Source organism: Salmo trutta, chromosome 2 (genome assembly GCF_901001165.1).
Source record: "Salmo trutta chromosome 2, fSalTru1.1, whole genome shotgun sequence".
Lineage (NCBI taxonomy): Eukaryota > Metazoa > Chordata > Actinopteri > Salmoniformes > Salmonidae > Salmo > Salmo trutta.
The window spans coordinates 38,311,598-38,338,489 of record NC_042958.1 but is presented as its reverse complement, the minus strand read 5'-3'; the positions used below and the strand labels follow the sequence as shown (position 1 = coordinate 38,338,489).

At 45.7% G+C, this 26,892-nt stretch overlaps 1 protein-coding gene across 2 annotated transcripts in view; it reads right to left on the bottom strand.

Annotated features, from left to right (window-relative positions):
* The window catches only part of LOC115154990 (transcriptional activator GLI3), a 186,725-nt gene that overhangs the window by 19,337 nt on the left and 140,496 nt on the right, over positions 1-26,892 (bottom strand). For both annotated transcript variants that reach the window (XM_029701758.1, XM_029701765.1), the window contains exons 5-7: positions 19,526-19,731; positions 15,318-15,473; positions 4,873-5,068 (exon numbers count right to left, since the gene is read on the bottom strand). In XM_029701758.1, coding sequence (XP_029557618.1) covers positions 4,873-5,068; positions 15,318-15,473; positions 19,526-19,731 — 558 coding nt within the window. The remainder of the gene's footprint in view (positions 1-4,872; positions 5,069-15,317; positions 15,474-19,525; positions 19,732-26,892) is intronic.

The following is a 26,892-nucleotide window of genomic DNA, read 5'->3' as shown; positions in this document are numbered from 1 at the left end:
TAGAGTCTAGTGAGTGTGTATAGGATGTGTATATATAGTCTAGTGAGTGTGTATAGGGTATGTATATATATAGTCTAGTGAGTGTGTATAGGGTTTGTATATATAGTCTAGTGAGTATGTATATGGGGTGTATATATAGTCTAGTGAGTATGTATATGGTTTGTATATATTATTATAAATATTGAAATTTACATGGTTTTTAGAGTGAAGTACTTTGGAAAAAAGCAAAAGAAAACTGCAAGACTGAATAGGAGAAAAAACAAGGAACAAACAAAGGTAGGCTTTTGAAAAAAGTTACTATTTTTCATAAAATTGTAGTTATCTTAGCTAGCTGAATTGTTTACCAGTTGCTAAGCAGTTGCTAGGGACTCTCCTGGAAGAAGCTAGCTAGCTAACGAAGAATAACAAAGAATATCTAGTTAACAGAAGAAAAAGGATATCAAAGTGAAACAGTTCTCTAAAGACACAAGAGACAATAATACAAGAAACAACACTTCTGTAGCTTGTCAACTATGTGTCTGTCTATCCCTGTTCTCTCCCCTCTGCACAGGCCATACAAACGCTTCACACCGCGTGGCCGCTGCCACTCTAACCTGGTGGTCCCAGCGCGCACGACCCACGTGGAGTTCCAGGTCTCCGGCAGCCTCTGGAACTGCCGGTCTGCGGCCAACAAGGCTGAGTTCATCTCAGCCTATGCTACCCTCCAGTCCCTAGACTTCCTGGCGCTGACGGAAACATGGATTACCACAGATAACACTGCTACTCCTACTGCTCTCTCCTCGTCTGCCCACGTATTCTCGCATACCCCTAGAGCATCGAGCCAGCGGGGTGGTGGCACTGGAATCCTCATCTCTCCCAAGTGGACATTCTCTCTTTCTCCCCTGACCCATCTGTCTATCTCCTCATTTGAATTCCATGCTGTCACAGTTACCAGCCCTTTCAAGCTTAACATCCTTATCATTTATCGCCCTCCAGGATCCCTTGGAGAGTTCATCAATGAGCTTGACGCCTTGATAAGTTCCTTTCCTGAGGATGGCTCACCTCTCACAGTTCTGGGTGACTTTAACCTCCCCACGTCTACCTTTGACTCATTCCTCTCTGCCTCCTTTCCACTCCTCTCCTCTTTTGACCTCACCCTCTCACCTTCCCCCCCTACTCACAAGGCAGGCAATACGCTTGACCTCATCTTTACCAGATGCTGTTCTTCCACTAATCTCATTGCAACTCCCCTCCAAATCTCCGACCACTACCTTGTATCCTTTTCCCTCTCGCTCTCATCCAACACTTCTCACTCTGCCCCTACTCGGATGGTATTGCGCCGTCCCAACCTTCGCTCTCTCTCTCCCGCTACTCTCTCCTCTTCCATCCTATCATCTCTTCCCTCTGCTCAAACCTTCTCCAACCTATCTCCTGATTCTGCCTCCTCAACCCTCCTCTCCTCCCTTTCTGCATCCTTTGATTTTCTCTGTCCCCTATCCTCCAGGCCGGCTCGGTCCTCCCCTCCTGCTCCGTGGCTCGACGACTCACTGCGAGCTCACAGAACAGGGCTCCGGGCAGCCGAGCGGAAATGGAGGAAAACTTGCCTCCCTGCGGAACTGGCATCCTTTCACTCCCTCCTCTCTACATTCTCCTCTTCTGTCTCTGCTGCTAAAGCCACTTTCTACCACTCTAAATTCCAAGCATCTGCCTCTAACCCTAGGAAGCTCTTTGCTACCTTCTCCTCCCTCCTGAATCCTCCTCCCCCTCCCCCCCCCTCTTCCCTCTCTGCGGATGACTTCGTCAACCATTTTGAAAAGAAGGTTGACGATATCCGATCCTCGTTTGCTAAGTCAAACGACACCGCTGGCCCTGCTCACACTGCCCTACCCTGTGCTTTGACCTCTTTCTCCCCTCTCTCTCCAGATGAAATCTCGTGTCTTGTGACAGCCGGCCGCCCAACAACCTGCCCACTTGACCATATCCCCTCCTCTCTTCTCCAGACCATTTCCGGAGACCTTCTCCCCTACCTCACCTCGCTCATCAACTCATCCTTGACCGCTGGCTACGTCCCTTCCGTCTTCGAGCGAGAGTTGCACCCCTTCTGAAAAAACCTACACTCGATCCCTCCTATGTCAACAACTACAGACCAGTATCCCTTCTTTCTTTTCTCTCCAAAACTCTTGAACGTGCCGTCCTTGGCCAGCTCTCCTGCTATCTCTCTCAGAATTACCTTCTTGATCCTAATCAGTCAGGTTTCAAGACTGGGCATTCAACGGAGACTGCTCTTCTCTGTGTCACGGAGGCTCTCCGCACTGCTAAAGCTAACTCTCTCTCCTCTGCTCTCATCCTTCTAGACCTATCTGCTGCCTTTGATACTGTGAACCATCAGATCCTCCTCTCCACCCTCTCCGAGTTGGGCATCTCCGGCGCGGCCCACGCTTGGATTGCGTCCTACCTGACAGGTCGCTCCTACCAGGTGGCGTGGCGAGAATCTGTCTCCGCACCACGCGCTCTCACCACTGGTGTCCCCCAGGGCTCTGTTCTAGGCCCTCTCCTATTCTCGCTATACACCAAGTCACTTGGCTCTGTCATATCCTCACATGGTCTCTCCTATAATTGCTATGCAGACGACACACAATTAATCTTCTCCTTTCCCCCTTCTGATAACCAGGCGGCGAATCGCATCTCTGCATGTCTGGCAGACATATCAGTGTGGATGACGGATCACCACCTCAAGCTGAACCTCGGCAAGACGGAGCTGCTCTTCCTCCCGGGGAAGGACTGCCCGTTCCATGATCTCGCCATCACGGTTAACAACTCCCTTGTGTCCTCCTCCCAGAGTGCTAAGAACCTTGGCGTGATCTTGGACAACACCCTGTCGTTCTCCACTAACATCAAGGCGGTGACCCGATCCTGTAGGTTCATGCTCTACAACATTCGCAGAGTACGACCCTGCCTCACACAGGAAGCGACGCAGGTCCTAATCCAGGCACTTGTCATCTCCCGTCTGGATTACTGCAACTCGCTGTTGGCTGGGCTCCCTGCCTGCGCCATTAAACCCCTACAACTCATCCAGAACGCCGCAGCCCGTTTGGTGTTCAACCTTCCCAAGTTCTCTCACGTCACCCCACTCCTCCGCTCTCTCCACTGGCTTCCAGTTGGAGCTCGCATCCGCTACAAGACCATGGTGCTTGCCTACGGAGCTGTGAGGGGAACGGCACCTCCATACCTTCAGGCTCTGATCAGGCCCTACACCCAAACAAGGGCACTGCGTTCATCCACCTCTGGCCTGCTGGCCCCCCTACCTCTGAGGAAGCACGGTTCCCGCTCAGCCCAGTCCAAACTGTTCGCTGCTCTGGCACCCCAATGGTGGAACAAGCTCCCTCACGACGCCAGGACAGCGGAGTCAATCACCACCTTCCGGAAACATCTGAAACCCCACCTCTTTAAGGAATACCTGGGATAGGATAAAGTAATCCTTCTAACCCCCCCCCCTTAAAAGATTTAGATGCACTATTGTAAAGTGGTTGTTCCACTGATATCATAAGGTGAATGCACCAATTTGTAAGTCGCTCTGGATAAGAGCGTCTGCTAAATGACTTAAATGTAAATGTAAATGTATATATAGTCTAGTGAGTGTGTATATGGTTTGTATATATAGTCTAGTGAGTGTGTATATGGTTTGTATATATAGTCTAGTGAGTGTGTATATGGTTTGTATATATAGTCTAGTGAGTGTGTATATGGTTTATATATATAGTCTAGTGAGTGTGTATATGGTTTGTATATATAGTCTAGTGAGTGTGTATATGGTTTGTATATATAGTCTAGTGAGTGTGTATATGGTTTGTATATATAGTCTAGTGAGTGTGTATATGGTTTATATATATAGTCTAGTGAGTGTGTATATGGTTTGTATATATAGTCTAGTGAGTGTATATATGGTGTGTATATAAAGTTTAGTGAGTGTGCGTAGGGTCAGTGCAAGATAGTCAATTAATGGTACCCAAACTATCTGCACTGACTATTTCACTTACATCATCGATGAAATCAACATCCAAAGCTCCCATTGCTCACCTTCACATAGGCTCTCTCTATAAACATAGGTAGCTCCAGGTAAACACAGGTCCTATGGTTCAATAGCAGTCACGCGTGGTGGGGCTCCATTCATCCTGCCTCCTTGATGCCTGCTCTCAGCCTGGCTCCATACGTCTGCTGATCTTATTACCGGCCACGAGTGGAAATCAATTGGCCAAGTCGCATTTGGGGGCCCATCTGCTTGTCATATCACTCATCAGTCTGGAGGCCCTATCATTGGCCCTGTCACTGAGGCCACAGAGGCATGTGATTGATCAGGTTCTCCTTCCAGATCGCTGATCAATGGCTACGAGTAGGGCTATGGATCTACCTCTCTCTCTTTGTCTTTCTCTGTCGTTTCGGTGTGTATTAGGGGGGTGGTGTTCGGGAGGGTGTGTGGATGACTGACATGCCGCCGGGGATGCTGGGTAAATGGGGGGACAAGGCCCACCAGGAGTTTTGAAGCAGAGGAGAAACACGTACGCACGCCCATAATAACCTCACTGGTCCACCACATCCTAATACATCCCCCTCACCTTCAGTAGACCAACGTCCCACAAAAAACATAGCCTCTGCCCCAGGCCCTCCGTCCCACTCCATCCCCATACCCACATCGCTCTTCAACGTTAAGCGTGATGGAGGCATACGTTTGTGTGGAATGTTGGTTGTCTTTATCATCCCATACATTACTTTTTCCAGAAATCCCCCTTGGAAATTATTCCTGCAATTAGGAAGGTTTAAACAGGAAATCCTGGAATCCTCCAACCAAAATGTATTGAAAAAAGGTACTGGAATTATGCAACCGTGATCGCATACCTGATGGCCCCGGCCGAGAGGTGTCCATAGGAGCCGCTGGTGGAGGAGCTGGAGCGGGAGTTGTTGAGGATGGTGACAAGGGAGTTGGGCGAGTTGCGGATCATGGTCTGCAGGTCAAAGCTGTGCTCCGACAGGGGAGAGATGGGCAGGGCCCGCTTCCTACTTGGCCTTGCCGTCAGCCTGGGGAACCTGGAGCCTGGAAGAAAGGAAGGCAGTAGAGTTGACAGTAGAGACATTAGACGCAAGAAGTTGTAGTCTGCGGAACCTCTCTGGATAGAAACCTAGTAGGTGAAAGAGATAGTGATTTATCTATTGTGTTTAATCAGATACTATTTTTTGTATGTTCATTTGCGGCTTGACTTATTTTTCATAGATTTGAGTGCTTTTATAGCATTGTAGCCTACTTCTAATTTAACCATAGACAAACAGAGGGGCCATAGAGTGAGCTTCACTGCCTCAGAAAAACCTATTTCAATCCAATCAACAAACAAAATGTCTTCTAACAAAAGGCAAATTTGAATGAAAAAGTGCAACTGTCAATGGATGAACTTCATACAAGACAACATAGGAGTGCCTAGTATGTCAGAGCACTTTACTGACTGGGTTATGGCAATCAAGTATCTAATCAAATCTGATGTGCCTCCTTATTCAAAAGCAGTCAATGTTGAATGGAAAAGTGGCTTTGAAAAAATACCAAGCAGCCAACAACAAGCTCTTTTCTCTCTCTCTCTCTAAACACACAATGAGACGCATGTACAGATTAAGAAATTACTTTTGTTGCCTTTTTACTCGGAGATGTCACAAGACAGGGGGAAAAACAGAAGGAAAAGTAAAGAAGCGAAGGGAGGAGAAAAAGGATTGAAAAGACGCTGAGGGGATGTTACGCTTTGTGAGTGAACTGACACAATGACTTTGTGACAGAGTAGGTCGGGAAAAAAATGTCAGCTGTTTTTTCTTTTTCCGTGGGCAAACAAAACCAGCTTACGCAGCCCCTGTACTCCCTCCCTTTTCCCTCCCTCCCTTTCTCCCTCCCTCCTTTCTCCCTCCCTTAAATTCAAACACTCACTCTTGCCTGACACATCCAGCGATTACAGAGGCTTCCATTCACATGGAAATCAGTTGTATGATTGTGTGTGTGTGTGTGTGTGTGTGTGTGTGCGAGTGTGTGTGTGCGTGTGTGTGTGTAGTGGACTTCCTGGCATACGTACGCCTGTGTTTGGAGCATGGAGCTCCAGGGGGAGAGGAGGGAGGAGGAACACCCCTCTACATTGTCTCTGCTCTGGCCTCTTTAGAAAACCTGCCTCTCTCTCTTTAATGTCTCAGAGAGGGGAGTTGGGGGGCAAACACACACTCACACATACAAACACACAAATCCCCCGACGCACATACATACATGCAATCTCTCACACAATATACATCTCTGGAAATATGTTTGCCATTTGAGGAATTTGTTCCTTGAAATCTGACGCAGTTCTATCATCCAGTTGTACTCACACAAACACTGCATCTCACACACCTGCGATAACCACACTCCTCAATCAAACTTCTACCCCCTGGTTGACCTAAGACACAGCCTCCAAAACCATGCCCCCATACCTCTCTATGACAAACCTCCTAAAAACCACGCCCCATACCTCTCTATGACAAACCTCCTAAAAACCACGCCCTCATACCTCTCTATGACAAACCTCCTAAAAACCACACCCCCATACCTCTCTATGACAAACCTCCTAAAAACCACGCCCCCATACCTCTCTATGACAAACCTCCTAAAAACCACGCCCCATACCTCTCTATGACAAACCTCCTAAAAACCACGCCCTCATACCTCTCTATGACAAACCTCCTAAAAACCACACCCCCATACCTCTCTATGACAAACCTCCTAAAAACCACGCCCCCATACCTCTCTATGACAAACCTCCTAAAAACCACGCCCCATACCTCTCTATGACAAACCTCCTAAAAACCACGCCCTCATACCTCTCTATGACAAACCTCCTAAAAACCACACCCCCATACCTCTCTATGACAAACCTCCTAAAAACCACGCCCCCATACCTCTCTATGACAAACCTCCTAAAAACCACGCCCCCATACCTCTCTATGACAAACCTCCTAAAAACCACGCCCCCATACCTCTCTATGACAAACCTAAAAACCACGCCCCCATACTTCTCTATGACAAACCTCCTAAAAACCACGCCCCCATACCTCTCTATGACAAACCTCCTAAAAACCACGCCCCCATACCTCTCTATGACAAACCTCCTAAAAACCACGCCCCCATACCTCTCTATGACAAACCTCCGAAAAACCACGCCCCCATACTTCTCTATGACAAACCTCCTAAAAACCACGCCCCCATACCTCTCTATGACAAACCTCCTAAAAACCACGCCCCCATACCTCTCTATGACAAACCTAAAAACCACGCCCCCATACTTCTCTATGACAAACCTCCTAAAAACCACGCCCCCATACCTCTCTATGACAAACCTCCTAAAAACCACGCCCCAGGTCCACCGGTGAGGGACTGCCTCCACTTGTGGAGAGTTAGAAGGGGGGAAGGAATGGGGGAGGGGGTAGAAGAGGGTAGCTGTCCCATCACAGCTGGGCCTCCAGGGAGTTATGTTTATTAATGCTGCAGCCAAATGATAAATCGGCCAACCAGGAGGAGAAGAGAGGGAGAGGTAGAAGAGAGGGAGAAGGGAGCGTCGTGGCCCGTAACAGGGTAGCGGGAGTGTCCCTCTAATTTCCCTGTGATTTATGGACGGGACGGCTGGTTAGGCACGGCGTCATTAATTCACACGAACAGGACAGGGAGGGCCCAGACAGGCTGGACTGACTGGTGGCAGTAGAAAATAAACCAGGAGCCTGGAGCCCAAAAGCACAAAAACTCCTAACCCACACAGCTGAGTTAGGGCAACTTGAGAAGACCCTGGCCCTCTCACAGCACAGTACAACTCCACACCACTTCTCTCCCCCTCTCCTTTCCTCCTCCTCTCGTATCCTACACAATCATCATAACCATAAACTGGCAGTAATATGAAAACTAAATAGGTGACACAGCTATACTGTCCAACCACTAATCCACTCCCTCAGCAGGACTGAATTAAATAAAATACTGTTGTTCATAGGGTTCAAGTGATAGTGGGAAGGACAGGATGTGATTTTTTGATCAGAAAGCTTATATTTTCCTCAAGTAAAAAAAAAACATTCTCATGGAAAAATAGCCAAATAGCTAATTATATAGCCCAAATACAGATATTAGCATAGCGCTACCTAAAAATAGCTAGCTAATAAGAAAACATTAGACAATAGGCCATTAAAGCCCCAAACAGCCAGAGCAGCGCTATTGTTTCATTAGTCTCTTTCCTAAGCTAATTACATTGATGTGAAGTAGACTGACTGAAACTATGCTAGCTACAATGCAACTAGACCCCATTAACGACACACTCCTTATGCCTTTTTTCTCTCCTCTAAAATCTATATATCACAAAGGAAGAGCTTTAAAGTGTTAATTTTCCTGGCCTGCGTGTGGAACACACATTGCTGAATCGCAATGAGTTACAGTGCCTTCCAAAATTATTCATCCCCCTTGGAGTTTTTCCTATTTGCTGCATTACAACCTGTAATTTCAATTGATTTATATTTGGATTTCATGTAATGGACATACACAAAATAGTCAAAATTGGTGAAGTGAAAAAAACCTTGTTTCAAACAATTCTAAAAAAAAGAAAATCTGAAAAGTGGTGCGTGCAAATGGATTCACACTTTGCTAAGAAGCCCCTAAAAAAGGATCTTGTGCAACCAATTACCTTCAGAAGTCACATAATTAGTTAAATAAAGTCCACCTGTGTGCAATCTGTGTCACATGATCTGTCACATGATCTCAGTATAAACTCAGCAAAAAAAAGAAACGTCCTCTCACCGTCAACTGCGTTTATTTTCAGCAAACTTAACGTGTGTAAATATTTGTATGAACATAACAATATTCAACAATTGTAACAAACTGCACAAGTTCCACAGACATGTGACTAACAGAAATGGAATAATGTGTCCCTGAACAAAGGGGGGTCAAAATCAAAAGTAACAGTCCGTATCTAGTGTGGCCACCAGCTGCATTAAGTAATGCAGTGCATCTCCACATGGACTGCACCAGATTTGCCCGTTCTTGCTGTGAGATGTTACCCCACTCTTCCACCAAGGCACCTGCAAGTTCCTGGACTTTTTTTATTTCTTGGGGAATGGCCCTAGCCCTCACCCTCTGATCCAACAGGTCCCAGACGTGCTCAATGGGATTGAGATCGGGGCTCGTCGCTGGCCATGGCAGAACACTGACATTACTGTCTTGCAGGAAATTATGCACTGAACGAGCAGTATGGATGGTGGCATTGTCATGCTGGAGGGTCATGTCAGGATGAGTCTGCAGGAAGGGTACCACATGAAGGAGGAAGATGTCTTCCCTGTAACGCACAGCGCTGAGATTACCTGCCATGACAACAAGCTCAGTCCGATGATGCTGTGACACACTGCCCCAGACCATGACGGACCCTGCACCTCCAAATCGATTCCGCTCCAGAGTACAGGCCTCGGTGTAACGCTCATTCCTTCGACGATAAACGCAAATCCAACCATCACCCCTGGTGAGACAAAACCGCGACTCGTCAGTGAAGAGCACTTTTTGCCAGTCCTGTCTGGTCCAGCGACGGTGGGTTTGTGCCCATAGGCGACGTTGTTGCCAATGATGTCTGGTGAGGACCTGCCTTACAACAGGCCTACAAGCCCTCAGTCCAGCCTCTCTCAGACTATTGCGGACAGTCTGAGCACTGATGGAGGGATTGTGCATTCCTGGGGTAACTCGGGCAGTTGTTGTTGCCATCCCGTACCTGTCCCGCAGGTGTGATGTTCGAATGTACCAATCCTGTGCAGGTGTTGTTACACGTGGTCTGCCACTGCGAGGATGATCAGCTGTCCATCCTGTCTCCCTGTAGCGCTGTCTTAGGCGTCTCACAGTACGGACATTGCAATTTATTGCCCTGGCCACATCTGCAGTCCTCATGCCTCCTTGCAGCATGCCTAAGGCACGTTCATGCAGGGACCCTGGGCATCTTTCTTTTGGTGTTTTTCAGAGTCTGTAGAAAGGCCTCTTTAGTGTCCTACGTTTTCAGAACTGTGACCTTAATTGCCTACCGTCTGTAAGCTGTTAGTGTCTTAACGATCGTTCCACAGGTGAAAGTTCATTAATTGTTTATGGTTCATTGAACAAGCATGGGAAACAGTGTTTAAACCCTTTACAATGAATATCTGTGAAGATATTTCGATTTTTACAAATTATCTTTGAAAGGGTCCTGAAAAAGGGACGATTTATTTTTTTGCTGATCTTATATACACCTGTTCTGAAAGGCCCCAGAGTCTGCAACACCACTAAGCAAGGGGCACCACCAAGCAAGCGGCACCATGAACACCAAGGAGCTCTCCAAACAGGTCAGGGACAAAGTTGTGGAGAGGTACAGATCTGGGTTGGGTTGTAAAAAAATATCCAAAACTTTGTACATCCCACGGAGCACCATTAAATCCATTATTAAAAAATTTAAAGAATATGGCACCACAACAAACCTGCCAAGAGAGGGCCGCCCACCAAAACTCACAGACCAGGCAAGGAGGGCAACCTGTTAGGGCTAGGGGGCAGTATTTACACGGCTGGATAAAAAACGTACCCGATTTAATCTGGTTACTACTCCTGCCCAGTAACTAGAATATGCATATAATTTTTGGCTTTGGATAGAAAACACCCTAAAGTTTCTAAAACTGTTTGAATGGTGTCTGTGAGTATAACAGAACTCATATGGCAGGCAAAAACCTGAGAAGATTCCTTACAGGAAGTGGCCTGTCTGACCATTTCTTGCCCTCCTTGATCATCTCTATCCAAAACAGGGGATCTCTGCTGTTACGTGACACTTCCTACGGCTCCCATGGGCTCTCAGAAGGCGGGAAAAAGCTGAATGATGTGATTCCAGCCCCAGGCTGAAACACATTAGCGCGTTTGGCAAGTGCTCTATCAGAGGGCCATCAGACTGAGGCTCGTGCATGAGGGGATCCCATGCTTTTACTTTCGCTCTCTTTGTATTAAAAAACGATTTCCCGGTCGGAATATTATCGCTTTTTTACGAGAAAAATGGCATAAAAATTGATTTTAAACAGCGGTTGACATGCTTCGAAGTACGGTAATGGAATATTTAGAATTTTTTGGTCACGAAATGCGTCGTGCTCGTGCCCTTCTTTACCATTCGGATAGTGTCTTGAACGCACGAACAAAACAGAGGATATTTGGATATAACTATGGATTATTTGGGACCAAACCAACATTTGTTATTGAAGTAGAAGTCCTGGGAGTGCATTCTGACGAAGAACACCAAAGGTAATAACATTTTTCTTATAGTAAATCTGACTTTGGTGAGTGCTAAACTTGCTGGGTGTCTAAATAGCTAGCCCTGTGATGCCGGGCTATGTACTCAGAATATTGCAAAATGTGCTTTCACCGAAAAGCTATTTTAAAATCGGACATATCGAGTGCATAGAGGAGTTCTGTATCTATAATTCTTAAAATAATTGTTATGCTTTTTGTGAACGTTTATCGTGAGTAATTTAGTAAATTTTTTGTAAATTCACCGGAATTTTGCGGGGGGTATGCTAGTTCTGAAGTCACATGCTAATGTTAAAAGCTGGTTTTTGATGTAAATATGAACTTGATTGAACAAAACATGCATGCATTGTATAACATAATGTCCTAGGTGTGTCATCTGATGAAGATCAAAGGTTAGTGCTGCATTTAGCTGTGGTTTGGGTTTTTGTGACATTATATGCTAGCTTGAAAAATGGGTGTCTGATTATTTCTGGCTGGGTACTCTGCTGACATAATCTAATGTTTTGCTTTCGTTGTAAAGCCTTTTTGAAATCGGACAGTGTGGTTAGATTAACGAGAGTCTTGTCTTTAAAATGGTGTAAAATAGTCATATGTTTGAGAAATTGAAGTAATAGCATTTCTAAGGTATTTGAATAACGCGCCACAGGATTCCACTGGCTGTTACGTAGGTGGGACGATTTCGTCCCGCCGACCCTAGAGAGGTTAATCAGAGAGGCAACAAAGAGACCAAAGATAACCCTGAAGGAGCTGCAAAGCTCCACAGCAGAGATTGGAGTATCTGTCAATAGGACCACTATAAAACGTACACTCCACAGAGCTAGCCTTTACAGAAAAGAGAGGACAGAAAAAAAAGCCATTGCTTAACCTGTTGTGGTATAGGGGGCAGTATTTTCACGGCCGGATAAAAAAAACGTACCCGATTTAATCTGGTTACTACTCCTGCCCAGAAACTAGAATATGCATATAATTAGTAGATTTGGATAGAAAACACTCTAAAGTTTCTAAAACTGTTTGAATGGTGTCTGTGAGTATAACAGAACTCATATTGTAGGCCAAAACCTGAGAAGATTCCATACAGGAAGTGCCCTGTCTGACAATTTGTTGTCCTTCTGTTGCATCTCTATCAAAAATACAGCATCTGTGCTGTAACGTGACACTTTCTAAGGCTTCCATTGGCTCTCTAAAGCCGCCAGAAAGTGGAATGGGGTGTCTGCTGTCTCTGGGCAAAGTACAACAGCTCTGTTTGTAAGTGGTCAGCCTGGGGACAGTGAGACTGAGATGCGCGTTCACGAGACTTCTCAATTTTTTTTCTTTCAGCCTTTGAATGAATACAATGTTGCCCGGTTGGAATATTAGCGCTATTTTACGAGAAAAGTAGCATAAAAATTGATTTTAAACAGCGTTTGACATGCTTCTAAGTACGGTAATGGAATATTTTGATTTTTTTTGTCACGAAATGTGCTTGCGCGTCACCGTTTGGATAGTTACCTGAACGCATGAACAAAACGGCAGCATTTGGATATAACTATGGATTATTTGGAACCAAAACAACATTTGTTGTTGAAGTAGAAGTCCTGGGAGTGCATTCTGACGAAGAACTGCAAAGGTAATCCAATTTTTCTAATAGTAATTTTGAGTTTAGTGAGCCCCAAACTTGGTGGGTGTCAAATTAGCTAGCTGTGATGGCCGAGCTATGTACTCTGAATATTGCAAAATGTGCTTTCGCCGATAAGCTATTTTTAAATCGGACATAGCGATTGCATAAAGGAGTTCTGTATCTATAATTCTTAAAATAATTGTTATGTATTTTGTCAACGTTTATCGTGAGTAATTTAGTAAATTCACCGGAAGTTTTCAGTGGGTATGCTAGTTCTGAACATCACATGCTAATGTAAAAAGCTGGTTTTTGATATAAATATGAACTTGATTGAACAAAACATGCATGTATTGTATAACATAATGTCCTAGGAGTGTCATCTGATGAAGATCATCAAAGGTTAGTGCTGCATTTAGCTGTGTTTTGGGTATTTGTGATGCATGCTAGTTGCTTGGAAATGGCTGTGTGGTTTTTTGTGTCTATGTACTCTCCTAACATAATCTAATGTTTTGCTTTCGCTGTAAAGCCTTTTGGAAATCGGACAACGTGGTTCGAGTCAGGAGAAGTGTATCTATAAAATGGTGTAAAATAGTCCTATCTTTGAGAACTTTGAATTATGACATTTTGTGGTTTTAAATTTGGCGCTCTGATTTGTCACTGGCTGTTGAATAGTGTGGGACGATTTCGTCCCACCTCCCCTAGAGAGGTTAAAGAAAAAAATAAGCAAACACGTTTGGTGTTCGCCAAAAGGCATGTTGGAGACTCCCCAAACATATAGAAGAATGTACTCTGGTCAGATGAGACAAAAATGTTGCTATTTGGCCATCAAGGAAAACGATATGTCTGGCGCAAACCCAACACCTCCATCACCCCGATGTTTTTCCATCGGCAGGGACTGGAAACTGGTTAGAATTGAAGGAATGATGGATGCGCTAAATACAGGGAAATTCTTAAGGGAAACCTGTTTCAGTCTTCCAGAGATTTGAGACTGGGATGGAGGTTCACCTTCCAGCAGGACAATGGCCCTAAGCATACTGCTAAAGCAACACTCGAGTGGTTTAAGGGGAAACATTTTAAATGTCTTGGAATGGCCTAGTCAAAGCCCAGACCTCAATCCAATTGAGAATCTGTGGTATGACTTAAAGATTGCTGTACACCAGCGGAACCCATCCAACTTGAAGGAGCTGGAGCAGTTTTGCCTTGAAGAATGGGCAAAAATCCCAGTGGCTTGATGTGCCAAGCTTATAGAGACATATCCCAAGAGACTTGCAGCTGTAATTGCTGCAATAGGTGGCTCTACAAAGTATTGACTTTGGGGGGGTAAATAGTTACACACGTTCAAGTTTTCTGTTTTTTCTCTTAGTTCTTGTTTGTTTCACAATCAAAAAATATTTTGCATCTTCAAAGTGGTAGGCATGTTGTGTAAATCAAATGATACAAACCCCCCCAAAATAAATGTTAATTCCAGATTGTAAGGCAACAAAATAGGAAAAATGCCAAGGGGGTGAATACTCTCGCAAGCCACTGTATTACCAGCAATGATCACAGCCGATTGTGAAGTAATGAAGAAGTAGCATAGCCATGGCATCATATCCTATTTGAAACTGTGGCCCTAATTGTTTTGTTTCACTCTATTAATCTTAAGTGTTGATACAGAAGAAAGAATTTCTTCCTGTGATGATGAATGGTGGGACATTCCAATTCCCACTTAATAGCAATTAATTTTCAAATAGGCGTGCAAGTTTGGCTAGTTTTAATTAGTTTGTTCAGAGGAATGGGGGGAAGGATGAGGGGGGACTTCACCCCGGATTTCCATGAAAGCGGCGGCTGGCTGACTAAATACCTTCTCATCAAAGAGAGAGGGGTGAGGCTGTCCGACCTTCCCTAAGATTCAGTGTGCATTTAATTTCCTATTTACACTTTAAAATAACTCATTAGCATAAGTCCTCTGCACAGGCAGGCCTGAGCCTGGCACATTAAGACAATGGCTCATTTAAATCATGTCAATTTTTGATTGGCTAGCTAGTCCCTCCTCATTTGGTAGGATTGTTGTTTTGCTCCATGTAAAACAGATTGTTGTATAATGCAGGGAAGTAATGTTGTAATCTATCTAGAATACTCAGTTTGTAAAACACAAATACAGACACCCCCACCCCCCACATACAAACAAAGTCATGAAATAGTTGTTTACAGTGTATCCCCTATATTCATTTAGCATATGATTTAAAAAAATAAGATATATTGTATACGTCAGCAGAGACACAGTCGTTGGCTCAATGACTGGACGTCTATGGGAACCGCTAGAATGTCATTGCACTAATGCTAGTAGCAACCCCCCCCCACCACCACTGCTGAAAATATCATAGGGGAAACACTGAGTTTGCATCAGTGTCTTAAACCCAATGCAGTCAGACTTACTCTCCATGGCCTGTAGATACTCCATGTGCAGGGCGCTGCTGGTGGCTCCGGCCGTGGAGGCCACAGAGGGTAGGAGGTCCGTGTAGGGGCTACGGTGGCCTGCCAGGAGAGCCATCTGGTGGTAGTACTCTGCTGTGGTCAGGGCTGTGTGAGGGGCTAAGGAAGGGGTGAGGAGGGAGGAGGGGTGAGGAGGGAGGAGGGGGGAGAGAGAGAGACAGGAGAGAAACAGACAGGAGAGAAACAGAGAGAGAAAGAGAGAAACAGAGAGAGAAAGAGACAGAAACAGAGAGAGACAGAGAGAAAGAGACACAGAGAGCGAGACAGAAAGAGAAAGAGACACAGAGAGCGAGACAAAGAGCGAGAGAGAGCGAGGCAGAAAGAGCGAGAGAGAGCGAGGCAGAAAGAGCGAGAGAGAGAGAGGCAGAAAGAGCGAGAGAGAGAGAGGCAGAAAGAGCGAGAGAGAGAGGCAGAAAGAGCGAGAGAGAGGCAGAAAGAGCGAGAGAGAAAGAGCGAGAGAGAGAAAGAGCGAGAGAGAGAGAGCGAGAGAGAGAGGCAGAAAGAGCGAGAGAGAGGCAGAAAGAGCGAGAGAGAGAAAGAGCGAGAGCGAGAGAGAGAAAGAGAGCGAGAGAGAGAGAGAGAGAGAGAGAGAGCGAGAGAGAGAAAGAGAGAGAGAGAGAGAGAGAGAGAGAGCGAGAGAGAGAAAGAGCGAGAGAGCGAGAGAGCGAGAGAGCGAGAGAGCGAGAGAGAGAAAGAGCGAGAGAGAGAAAGAGAGAAAGAGCGAGAGAGAGAGAAAGAGCGAGAGAGAGAGAGAGCGAGAGAGAGCGAGAGAGAGAGAGACACAGACAGAGAGGGGGCAGACATGCATGTTAGGTGAGATAATGACTTGTAAAACACAGCAGGAGAGGCCTGCAACACCTACAACAGCTAAAAAATATCTGTAATGTAGTGAGCACATTAGCAACACTATCACATATAGTGGAAGAGAACAGCTGTATGGGGAGCATGACTGAGGTAGTGTAATGTACTACAGGTCTCAAATGTAATTTCAAGCTGCTTACTCAGAATTTACACTATTGTATGTCTTGGTTTTAAATGTATTGTTCATTCATGCAGGTATACATATCATATTTCATCCTATGTTGTTTGCCAATGGGTAAGTGTGTGTGTGTGTAGAAGGGGTGTTAGGGGGTGTGTGTGTGTATGTGTGTCCCTGTCCCTCTCCCCCCTTCGAATATGCCTCTCCTTACAACCTCTTCCCTTAGTTATAGAGAGCTATAAGTCCTTCAACCGTATCCTAAAAAATAAACATCTGGCATCGTGCTTCCATCTGCATATATCCCAACCAAGAAAAAGACAAAGAGTGGGAGAGAAGAGAGAGAATAAAAGACTGACACTGTGGTTTTGGATGCAAATATGAAATCAGTTCAGCCCCACAAAGTGTTTTCTTCCCATTTTAAAGAAAGGAGAGAAGAAATAAATAAAACGCGGGATGAAAAGATCTCCTCAGAAGGCCGGCCTGTACGCCTGGCAATATGCATCGCTGATTGGTTCAGTGAATGAAAGAAGAAATTTCCAAATTAATTTGATTTGGGTATTATGTCTTAAGTGGAGGGGGGAGTTTCTTAATTGTCTTTGTTGTTCCGCTTTAGCTTTGCTTCTGCATTCAACCGTAATGTGCCTCATTCTCTATTTGTGCGAAGAAAGGGCTTTGCGGAATTTCTAAATCAGAAATCCTGGCATGGGTAGCGCCATCCTGGGGGCAAGGGGGGTGGGGGGCTTTCAGTGTGGCACTTGACATGGAATAGAAGCAGCTCAATGTGCCTCAGGAATTGGTGGTTGGTGGGGCCACAGGGCCCTCCTTCAGAGCAACAATGGTATAAGAGAGGCAAGTAGTATATGACTGAACCACTCCAGAGAAGAAGAGGAATGTGAGGGTTGAGAGAGAGTGATGGGGGGCAGAGAAAGCAATTGGTAGAGCCAGAGAGAGTGAGAATACAAGGGAGGTATACGGTAGATAAAAAAGAACGAGAGATAGGTGGTACTAAATCTCACCCGCTTCAAGTCTCCATACAATTCTGCTAATTAATTAATCATTATTGAAATGTATTCCAGTAAAATAAAATCTGTTCAGACTGAAAAAGGAAAAAACCTATAAGCACAATGATATACTAACAACATAAAGGCTGATGGGTTAATGAACTATTTGATTGATTAAAATAGTAATTACTTGCCTCATTTCATAATTTAGCACATACTGTAATAGGTTGATGTAGCACAGAAAGCATTGATGTAAACCAACGCAAGTAGAGAATTTCCTTTGTAAAAGAGAACCTAAAAACATAGGTCTAATTCAAGTGCTCACTTCCTAAGGCACAGAGAGCAATGCATGTTGGGAGGAGCGGGAGACGAGGACGAGAAGTTCCTGCATAGAGGAAGTGGCCCCTTCAATCCACCTCTTCACAAAGGCACTTGAGGACAAGGTACAGTACAGCTCTAATAGGACCTCTAGCTGAGAGGTGAACTGAGGGACTTAGTTGGAGACCCTGTCTATGTCTCAAATGGCAACATTTTCCATATATAGTGCATTACTTTTGACCCGGGTCTTACTGGTCAAAAGTATCACACTATATAGGGAATAGGGTGCCATTTGGGACACAAGCTATCATGGCTACAGCAACAAAGTAGTTACAGGACTGTTCTCATGACAGTACCAAACCACCTGAACTGAACACCACAAAATATTTGTGTTTAGTTTAGTATTATAACAACGGCATAACAATGCGGTCGTATAATTCTGTTAAACTACCTCAAATGCAATCACCTCAACTTTTCCTTGAGCAGAATGGAAACCAGCCAGCCAAAGCTCAGTCCAGCTGTGATTACAAACAGCCCCTGGGAGGGGTGGGGAAGGCTGGCCTTATTCAGTAATTGAGCTCTAGGCTTCAATTAAAGGTCCAGGCCAGGAGGCCAGAGCAGAGCAGCACTGCTGAGGCTCTTTAAAAGCAGCACACACAAGACTGTATCTCCAGACCCATTGTAATTGATTAACCAGTCTGTCTCCATCACAGGAACCAAAACGCTCCCTGCAGGACAACGTGGATGCGTCCCAAATGGCACCCTTTCCCCTTTATAGTCCACTACTTTTGACCAGAGTAGAGCACTACTTAAGGAATAGGGTGCCATTTGGGACACATCCCATATGCCCCCCCTTTAATCCTCCCCTCCCTGGTCCTCCACCCTCCACTCCTCCGCCACCGACCCTGGCCTTGAACCTGAGCCTCCCTCTACGTCCGTCTGTCTGTACTGTACGTGACCGCCGCTCTATGATGGGTCCTCCAGAGGTCCACTGACATGATCCACAGATCAAAGAATAACCTCCCTCAAACGAGCCTCCCTACGCACACACACTCAGACATATACATGCGCAGTCACACAAACACAGAAAGAGTCACACTGCACATGCTGCACACAGACTAAAAGAAAGTCACATGTGCACGTTCCAGACAGACACATGCACGAACAGACGCACACAGTTCAAATAAATGAACGAGGTCACCTCTGTCATGACCTTTGTTTGACATGAAGCCCTTCGTATTAGGGATCAAACCTAAAGAGATCATAACTGAACACTCTTATTGCACTAGCTGAACATATTGGTCAACAAGAAAGCACATTATTATTCTTCAAAACGGGGACTGAGGGGCCTTAAGAGACTCTGGGAGCCCATATCTGTGTGGTACAGCACAACTGCATTGTATTTACTACAGCTAACTACCTCTGGGATTTATGGTCAAGTGAAAGATAGATTACAGAAGAGTATGTAGTACGTTTCTCTTATTCAACTCCATATTATGGGACTGTGTGCCTTAAGATAATACTTGACTGTATGGGGACTCATGAGAGGGCGAGTGCTTGTTCTGGGTCCCAAATAATAACCTATTCCCTATATAGTGCGCTACTTTTGACCAGTAGTGCACTATATAGGAAATCGACAGGCCCTGGTCAAAAGTCGTGCACTATATAGGGAACAGACAGGCCCTGGTCAAAAGTCGTGCACTATATAGGAAATCAACAGGCCCTGGTCAAAAGTAGTGCACTATATAGGAAATCGACAGGCCCTGGTCAAAAGTAGTGCACTATATAGGGAATCGAGAGGCCCTGGTCAAAAGTAGTGCACTATATAGGTAATAGGGTTTGTGGGGACTTACCGTCTGCAGGGCTGAGGCCCCTGGCTGCAGAGATCATAGAAAGTGAGGGACTGGAGTGAAGTGACCGGATGTAGTCCATGTAGGGGTTGATGTAGGGGTGTGGTGGGTTAAAGGGTGACTCGGCCCCCACGGAGGGGTTCCGGTGGGGTGAGATCCGGATGAGGGAGATGTCGGAGAACGCCGGACTGCCGGCCAGCGAAGGAGGCCTACACAGACAAATGGGGAGAAAAAAAATAGAAGAAATAAGTACATACTGTATGTACAGTTGATCTAAGATCAGGTTCATTTCATGACAGAACCATTACATTTTAAAAGTGTTACCTTCAAACTCAAGGTATTGTAACAGCTTTATTGTAAGTAAAGAATACAGTTGTGTTTGACCAGCCAACATATCAGAATATGTCTTACGAGACTTGAAAACGATATGTTTTATGCGACCTTGAATTGAAAGAGGCTACAACAGTAGAATCATTCTCATTGAGTGTACTGGCAGGGCCAGCAAATGAATGGTGACAATATCACCCTCCCTCCATCTGCACTCTACAGGGAACAGCAGAGAGAGAGAGCGAGGGGGAGAGGAAGAGAGAGAGAGATGCATTCTTCTTGCTCCTTCCACAGACATTTCCTCAGATCAAAAGCTGCTTTCACCACTGTGTCTTAATCAGACCGAAACGTCAGGCCAACTTCACCACTAGATTAGCCACCATGCCTCGATTTAGTAGCAAGCACTTCTCATAACTTTGCCTTCCTGGAAAAATAAATGTAACAATTAGAAATAAACCCATTACATTTAATGATAATAATGTATTATCATTATAGTATTTAGGTTGATTTTTGGGTTTATCCAAGTGTCCAAAAAGCTTTCCATGGTGAGGTCAACTCAGTCATTACCAATGAGTAGCATCCATAAGCAATATCTGTCTATCCCACAACAAGAATGGTGAACCATACCAACACACAGTACCAGTCACAAGTTTGGACACACCTACTCATTCAAGGGTTTTTCTTTATTTGTACTATTTTCTACATTGTAGAACAATAATGAAGACATCAAAACTATGAAATAACACATATGGCATCATGTATTAACCAAAAAAGTGTTAAACAAAATATATTCAAAATAGCCACCTTTTGCCTTGATGACAGCTTTACACAGTTTAACACTTTTTTGGTCACTACATGATTCCATATGTGTCATTTCATAGTGTTGATGTCTTCACTATTATTCTACAATGTACAAAATAGTAAAAAATAAAGAAAAATCCTTGAATGAGAAGGTGTGTCCAAACTTTTGACTTGTACTATCCAAAATCCCTGTTCTCGACACAGCAAATGTGTACATTAGAACCTCAACATCTAGCTCAGGACACTGAAGTGAAGAATCAACTAATACCGTTTCCCTTTTTATAATTGGCTAAGAGGGCTTGAAAACTTCATAATGATGGCCTTGAAGAGAAAGCCCCTCCCTGGAGGATGAGGAGAAATCCACATCAGCCTAGACATTAAGAGGCTGGGAGATTAGAGTGAATTAGACCCTCCACTCATCCACTGTGGCTCCTCATAGGACTGGCCTGTCACTATGGTCCCCAGGCGAGATGAGGGAAGAGTGTGGGAAGGGAGTGAGGGAGAGAGAGAAAGAGAGTGAGAGAACAAGAAGAAGTTGAAGAAAAGAGAGTGAGTGAGTGTGCAAGTGAGTAGCAGAGAGAGAGAGAGAGAAATCCATGTAAAGTGAAGGAGGAGCCTGGCCCAGAGTTTGGCTCGGAGTGACCTTGAGCAAGGCCAGGGGACCGGAACAGCCCAATTACACCCTTGGACCCTGTCCCCAAGTCCCCTACCGGCCCCCACCAGCCCCTCTCGTCCTTCCCCATCAAAACCCCCTAATGAAAGAGCTCAGGCCAATAATGAATGCTGAGGAGCGGAAATACTGGAGCACACACACACACACACACACACACACACACACACACACACACACACACACACACAAAGACCCTCTACCTCTTATTTTTCAACAAGCTTGCTCCAATTAACCCACAAGGACTACTATGAGGTGAATTTTAAGCACTTTTTCCTTCTGTTTGAGTGCATGACGACAGTCTCTGTGATGCTGTAGCAGGTATGTATGGAGTGCTCTTGTCTTCTCAAGAGGAGTCATCTCTATTAAGGAAACAATAAAAAGGAAGCTGATTGAAGTAAAGGTTGGAGGTTGGGAAAGAGGATTTGGGGGGGGGGGGCATAAATTGTTTAGTTAGTACAACCTAAGATGTTTCTGGACAAGCTGGACGCTTTTGGGATTTTCTCTTTCGGGAGTCCCAAAATGTGGCACCTTAAGGGCTCTGGTCAAAAGAAGTGCACTATATGGGGCCTAGGGTGCCATTTGGGACACAGCCAGAGTAGCCTTGAGAACCAATGATTAGAGAGTGAATTAAGGTAAATGAAACTGATGACTGATACCAGTGTTATCATGTTGACTATGACACTACCTCCATCCTCGAGGAGTGGTTCTGCACGTCTCCTATCCTCTGAGTCATGTGACACCTCCTCTGAGTAAACAGGGCACCCTTGTCCCTGTTCCCCTTCGGTGCACGTGTGTGTGTGTGTGTGTGTGTGTGTGTACAAGGGCAGAAGATAAGGCACCCACAGGCCACCATAGTACGCCTCATTTACACAGATCAACACAGCTGCTGAGTGAAACTGACTTTGATGTCACTGCCACATGGTGACCATTATACAAACACACCTGAGGAGAACAACTATCAGATTAAAAACAACAACAACAAAAAGATTTTAAGTGAGAAGTAGGGATTGGTCTGAAGCTGAAAAAGAAAGGAAATTCACATGAGCACCACTATGCCTATTCCACCCATGCTCTGCCAAGGTTGTCCAGCACACAGCTTTGACCTACTACAGTAGCTTTGTTGGTATTGTACTTCAAACTATGTGTAGGCAGTGGCGGTTCTAGACCATTTCAACTGGGGGGGCCAAGCTGGGGCCAGTTGTACTGTTAGAGGGGCCAGTTACATTAGACGTTATTGTTGTCATATCGTTTTCTTCACTGCATTGCAGGCATTAGCAGGCAAAATACCATGTTCATAATCACCATCATTGCCACTGTCTAATAACGGATGTAAAAAAAAAAACGATAGCAAAAATTTGTTTCGTAAAAATTATTTCATACTCCACATTTAGGGGGGCCACAAGGAGGTCTAAAATTGTTGTCATAGGGGCACTGCCCCCCCCCTAAATGGTATACACTTCAATCAGTACAGACGAAGGGGAGGAGACAGGTTAAAGAAGGATTTTCAAGCCTTGAGACAATTGAAACATGGATTGTGTATGTGTACCCAGCTCACGAACGAACGAGTACACCAGGTAGAATGAAACAAACATGCAGATGCAATAAGTGAAAACACATTATTTAACTGGGGACTGGGGATAGCTAGTTAACATTGTGTCACAAAGCATGATGCGCTAGCCAGTTAAAGTTCATTCCTAAATAACTTCATATTTCCGAGTTAGTAAGATATGAGTTTAGAAAGACTTGAAATTGGCATGGGAGATAACTATCTAGCAAGCTACCAGCTACCTATAGCTAGCTGCTTATCAAAAGGTAGATAAGTGGTTCATTTGACATTGATCAAACTATTTCTCACAATTTCTTAAAATAACTGTAGCTGGCTAATTAATTTGACCATGCTTTGTGATACACCCGGTTTTATGCTGTTTTAGTCCACACAACATGTCACTCTGTCACCTACAGTAGAACCTGCTAAACAACCTCAGGGGGAAACAATAGAATTAGCCATGATTTTTTGTCCTGTCAGAGCCGCGATGAGAAAGTTCTAGCTAGTCTATCCCTCTGTCCCTTCGACTCTCGTTGGATGTAGTTTATCAGGTCCCAGGCTGCTATGACTGTTATGATTATTTATTTACAAGTTCCTTACAATTTGCTTTAGCTCCATCTGTAACTGAGAGAACAAATTTTGTCATATGCGGTAGTAAGCTGTCTGGAGCGAGAAACTCATTGGGAGTAGGAGGAGGATAGAGCAAACACAGAAGTTCTAACTGAACACACATTTGAGCGCCCCTTAGCTGAGTACCGGTACCTCAAATTTATACTACTTGAGCTCCAGTTCCTCTTATAGAATATTAGCTCAAACTTATTGTGGAGCTCCTACACCTAAATATAAACAGTGCTGGCACCCTAAATTAGTACCGGAACCTATTTCAGTTAAGCCAAGCACTTCAAATAGCTGGCAAACACAACCCAAGCAATGTTCGCATAGCCTGCACAGAGGCAGAGTTGCCGCTGCTGGCAGTCACTGAGGGCCAGAGTAGTAAGTAACTGAACAGCTTGTTTTTAACAATATATTTTTTAACGGCAGATTCAACTTCACCATTTCCTACCGCCCAGGGTCCAAAAATGCGAAGCCTGACGCTCTCTCCCGCCTATACAGTTCCTCTGCCACACCCTCGGTCTCCGAAACCATTCTCCATACCTCATGCCTTGCAGCCACAGTGGGTTGGGGTATTAAGACCCTAGTTCGCAAGGCACAACGCTCCCAGCCTGGACCTGAAGTGGGCCTGGCTAACCGTCTGTTTGTCCCTAACTCAGTCTGGTCCCAGGTCCTGGAATGGGCTCATTACTCCAAGCTAACCTGTCATCCAGGTTCCCGCCGTACCCTAGCATTGCTCCGACAATGTTTCTGGTGGCCCACAATGTTTCCTGACGTCTCTGCCTTCGTTGCCGCATGCACGGTGTGCGCCCAGAACAAGACTCCGCGGCAAGCTCTTTCTGGCCTTCTTCAGCCACTACCGGTCCCTCATCGTCCCTGGTCCCATATCTCTCTGGACTTTGTCACTGGGCTTCCCCCGTCTGATGGCAACACCGTCATACTGACAGTAGTGGATCGGTTCTCTAAGGCCGCTCCTTTCATCCCTCTCCCCAAACTTCCCTCTGCCAAGGAAACGGCCCAGCTCATGGTGTAGCATGTCTTCCGGACCCATGGACTCGCAGTGGATATGGTTTCCGACCGGGGTCCTCAATTCTCATCTTGGTTTTGGAAGGTGTTCTGGACCCTTATTGGGGTGTCGGCCAGCCTATCCTCTGGATTCCATCCCCAATCGAACGGCCAGTCAGTGCGCTAACCAGGACCTGGAGACCACCCTAAGAAGCCTGGTCTCAACCAATCCCACTACCTGGAGCCGTCAACTAGTCTGGGTGGAGTATGCCCGGAACACCCTTCCCTGTTGTGTACTCTATGGGGTATCAGCCTCCTCTCTTCCCAGAACAAGAACCGGAAGTCAACGTACCCTTGGCCCAGATGTTTGTCCGCCGCTGTTGACGTACCAGGAGAAGAGCTCGGGTAGCACTTCTCAAGACCAACTCCAGGTATCGTCAACAAGCGGACCGCCGCCGGACTCCAGCTCCCCACTATTACATTGGGCAGAGGGTATGGCTGTCTACACGGGACCTGCCCCTTCGGGTAGTCTCGCAAATTGTCCCCCGGTTTCATTGTTCTGTTTCCCATCTCTTGAGTCCTTAGTTACCCCGTGCCCTCCGTATTCACCCTACTTTCCATGTGTCTAAGATTAAGCCTGTGTCTCACTGTTCTTTGTCTTCTGTTCCCAGACCCACCCACCCTCCCCGTGTCATTGACGGCCATCCGGCATACACGGTAAAATGCCACCTGAGTGTTCGACCATGGGGCAGGGGTTTCCAGTACCTGGATGACTGGGAGGGTTATGGCCCGGAGGAGACATCCAGGATCCAGCCCTCTTCCACCGCCGACACCCCGGCCAACTAGGTATGCGCCCAGGTAGGACGCCAGGTGGCGCCCCTAGAGGGGGGGGTACTGTCACACCCTGATCTGTTTCACCTTGTGATTGTCTCCACCCCCTCCAGGTGTCACTTATTTTCTCTGGTGTATTTATCCCTGTGTTTCCTTTCTCTCTGTGCCAGTTCATCTTGTATGTTCAAGTCAACCAGCATGTTTTTTCCCATGCTCCTGCTTTACTATTCTCTTCTACTAGTCCTCCTGGTTTTGACCTTTGCCTGTTTTCTGGACTCCATTCCTGCCTGCCTGACCATTCTGCCTGCCCTGACCTCGAGCCTGCCTGCCATTTTGTACCTCTGAACTGGTTTTGACCTTTTGCCTGTCCACAACCATTTTCTTGCCTACCCCTTTTGGATTGTTAATTACCATCTTGGATTCTAACCATCTGCCTCCTGTGTCTGCATCTGGGTCTTGCCTTGTGCCCTTAGAGATCCTGGATTTCTTGACAGGCCGCCCCTAAGGGGTGAGAGTAGGCAACAACACATCCGCCACGCTGACCCTCAACACAGAGGTCCCTCAGGAGTGTGTGCCTAGTTTCCTCCTGTTTTCCTGTTCACCCATGACTGAATGGTCACGAACAACTTCAACGCCATCAATAACGACGTTGGCAGGCCTGATCACCGACGACGATGAGAAGCCTATAGGGACGAGGTCAGTGACCTGGCAGCGTGGTGCCAGGATAACAACATTTCCCTCAATATCAGCAAGAGAAAGGAGCTTACTGTGGACTACAGGAAACGGAGGGCCGAGCACGCCCCATCCACATCGACAGGGCTGTAGTGGAGTGGGTCGAGAGGTTCAATATCCTCACTAAGGAGTTCATATGGTCCACACACACCAACACAGCCATGAAGAAGGCGCGACAATGCCTCTTCCCCCTCAGGAGCCTGGAAAGATTTGGCATGGGCCCTCAGAAGTTCTACCGTTGCACCATTGAGAGCATCTTGACTGGCTGCATCACTGTATGGCAACTGCTTGGCATCTACCTGCAAGGCGCTACAGAGTGTCATGACGTTGGCCTGTGCGTAAGGTTTATGACCCCCCCCATAAATCCCTTTCTCCCTTCCCCTCTCTTACTGACCCTACTGAAGGACTGCTGTCCTGTTAAATATAGAGAGTCTGGGAACATCAAACAAATGGGGAAAGGAACCATATTTTGGCAATAAAACCAGTTGGAAATATGCTTGATAACGTAATGAGTATGGATGTCAGTTCATTGTTATCTGTGGCATTATGACTGATGACAGGACGACATAAACTGTACCTGGGAAAGTATACACCCTCTAGTTATCAGAGTCACATGGAATTGTTATGCAATTGAAATGTTTGATATTGAAATTGTTTGTTAGGAGATTAAATGTAATTTTAGCTTCCAAATGAGAGAATTGGGTTTTCATAAGGAAAGTGCCCTGCTTGATCAGTGGCCCACCCCTGTGAAGAGGAGGGGTTATAAACGATGAAACACATCCTTCCCCCCTCTCCACTATATAAGCCTTTGACGAAAAGATAACGGTGGTTCCAGTACGGGAG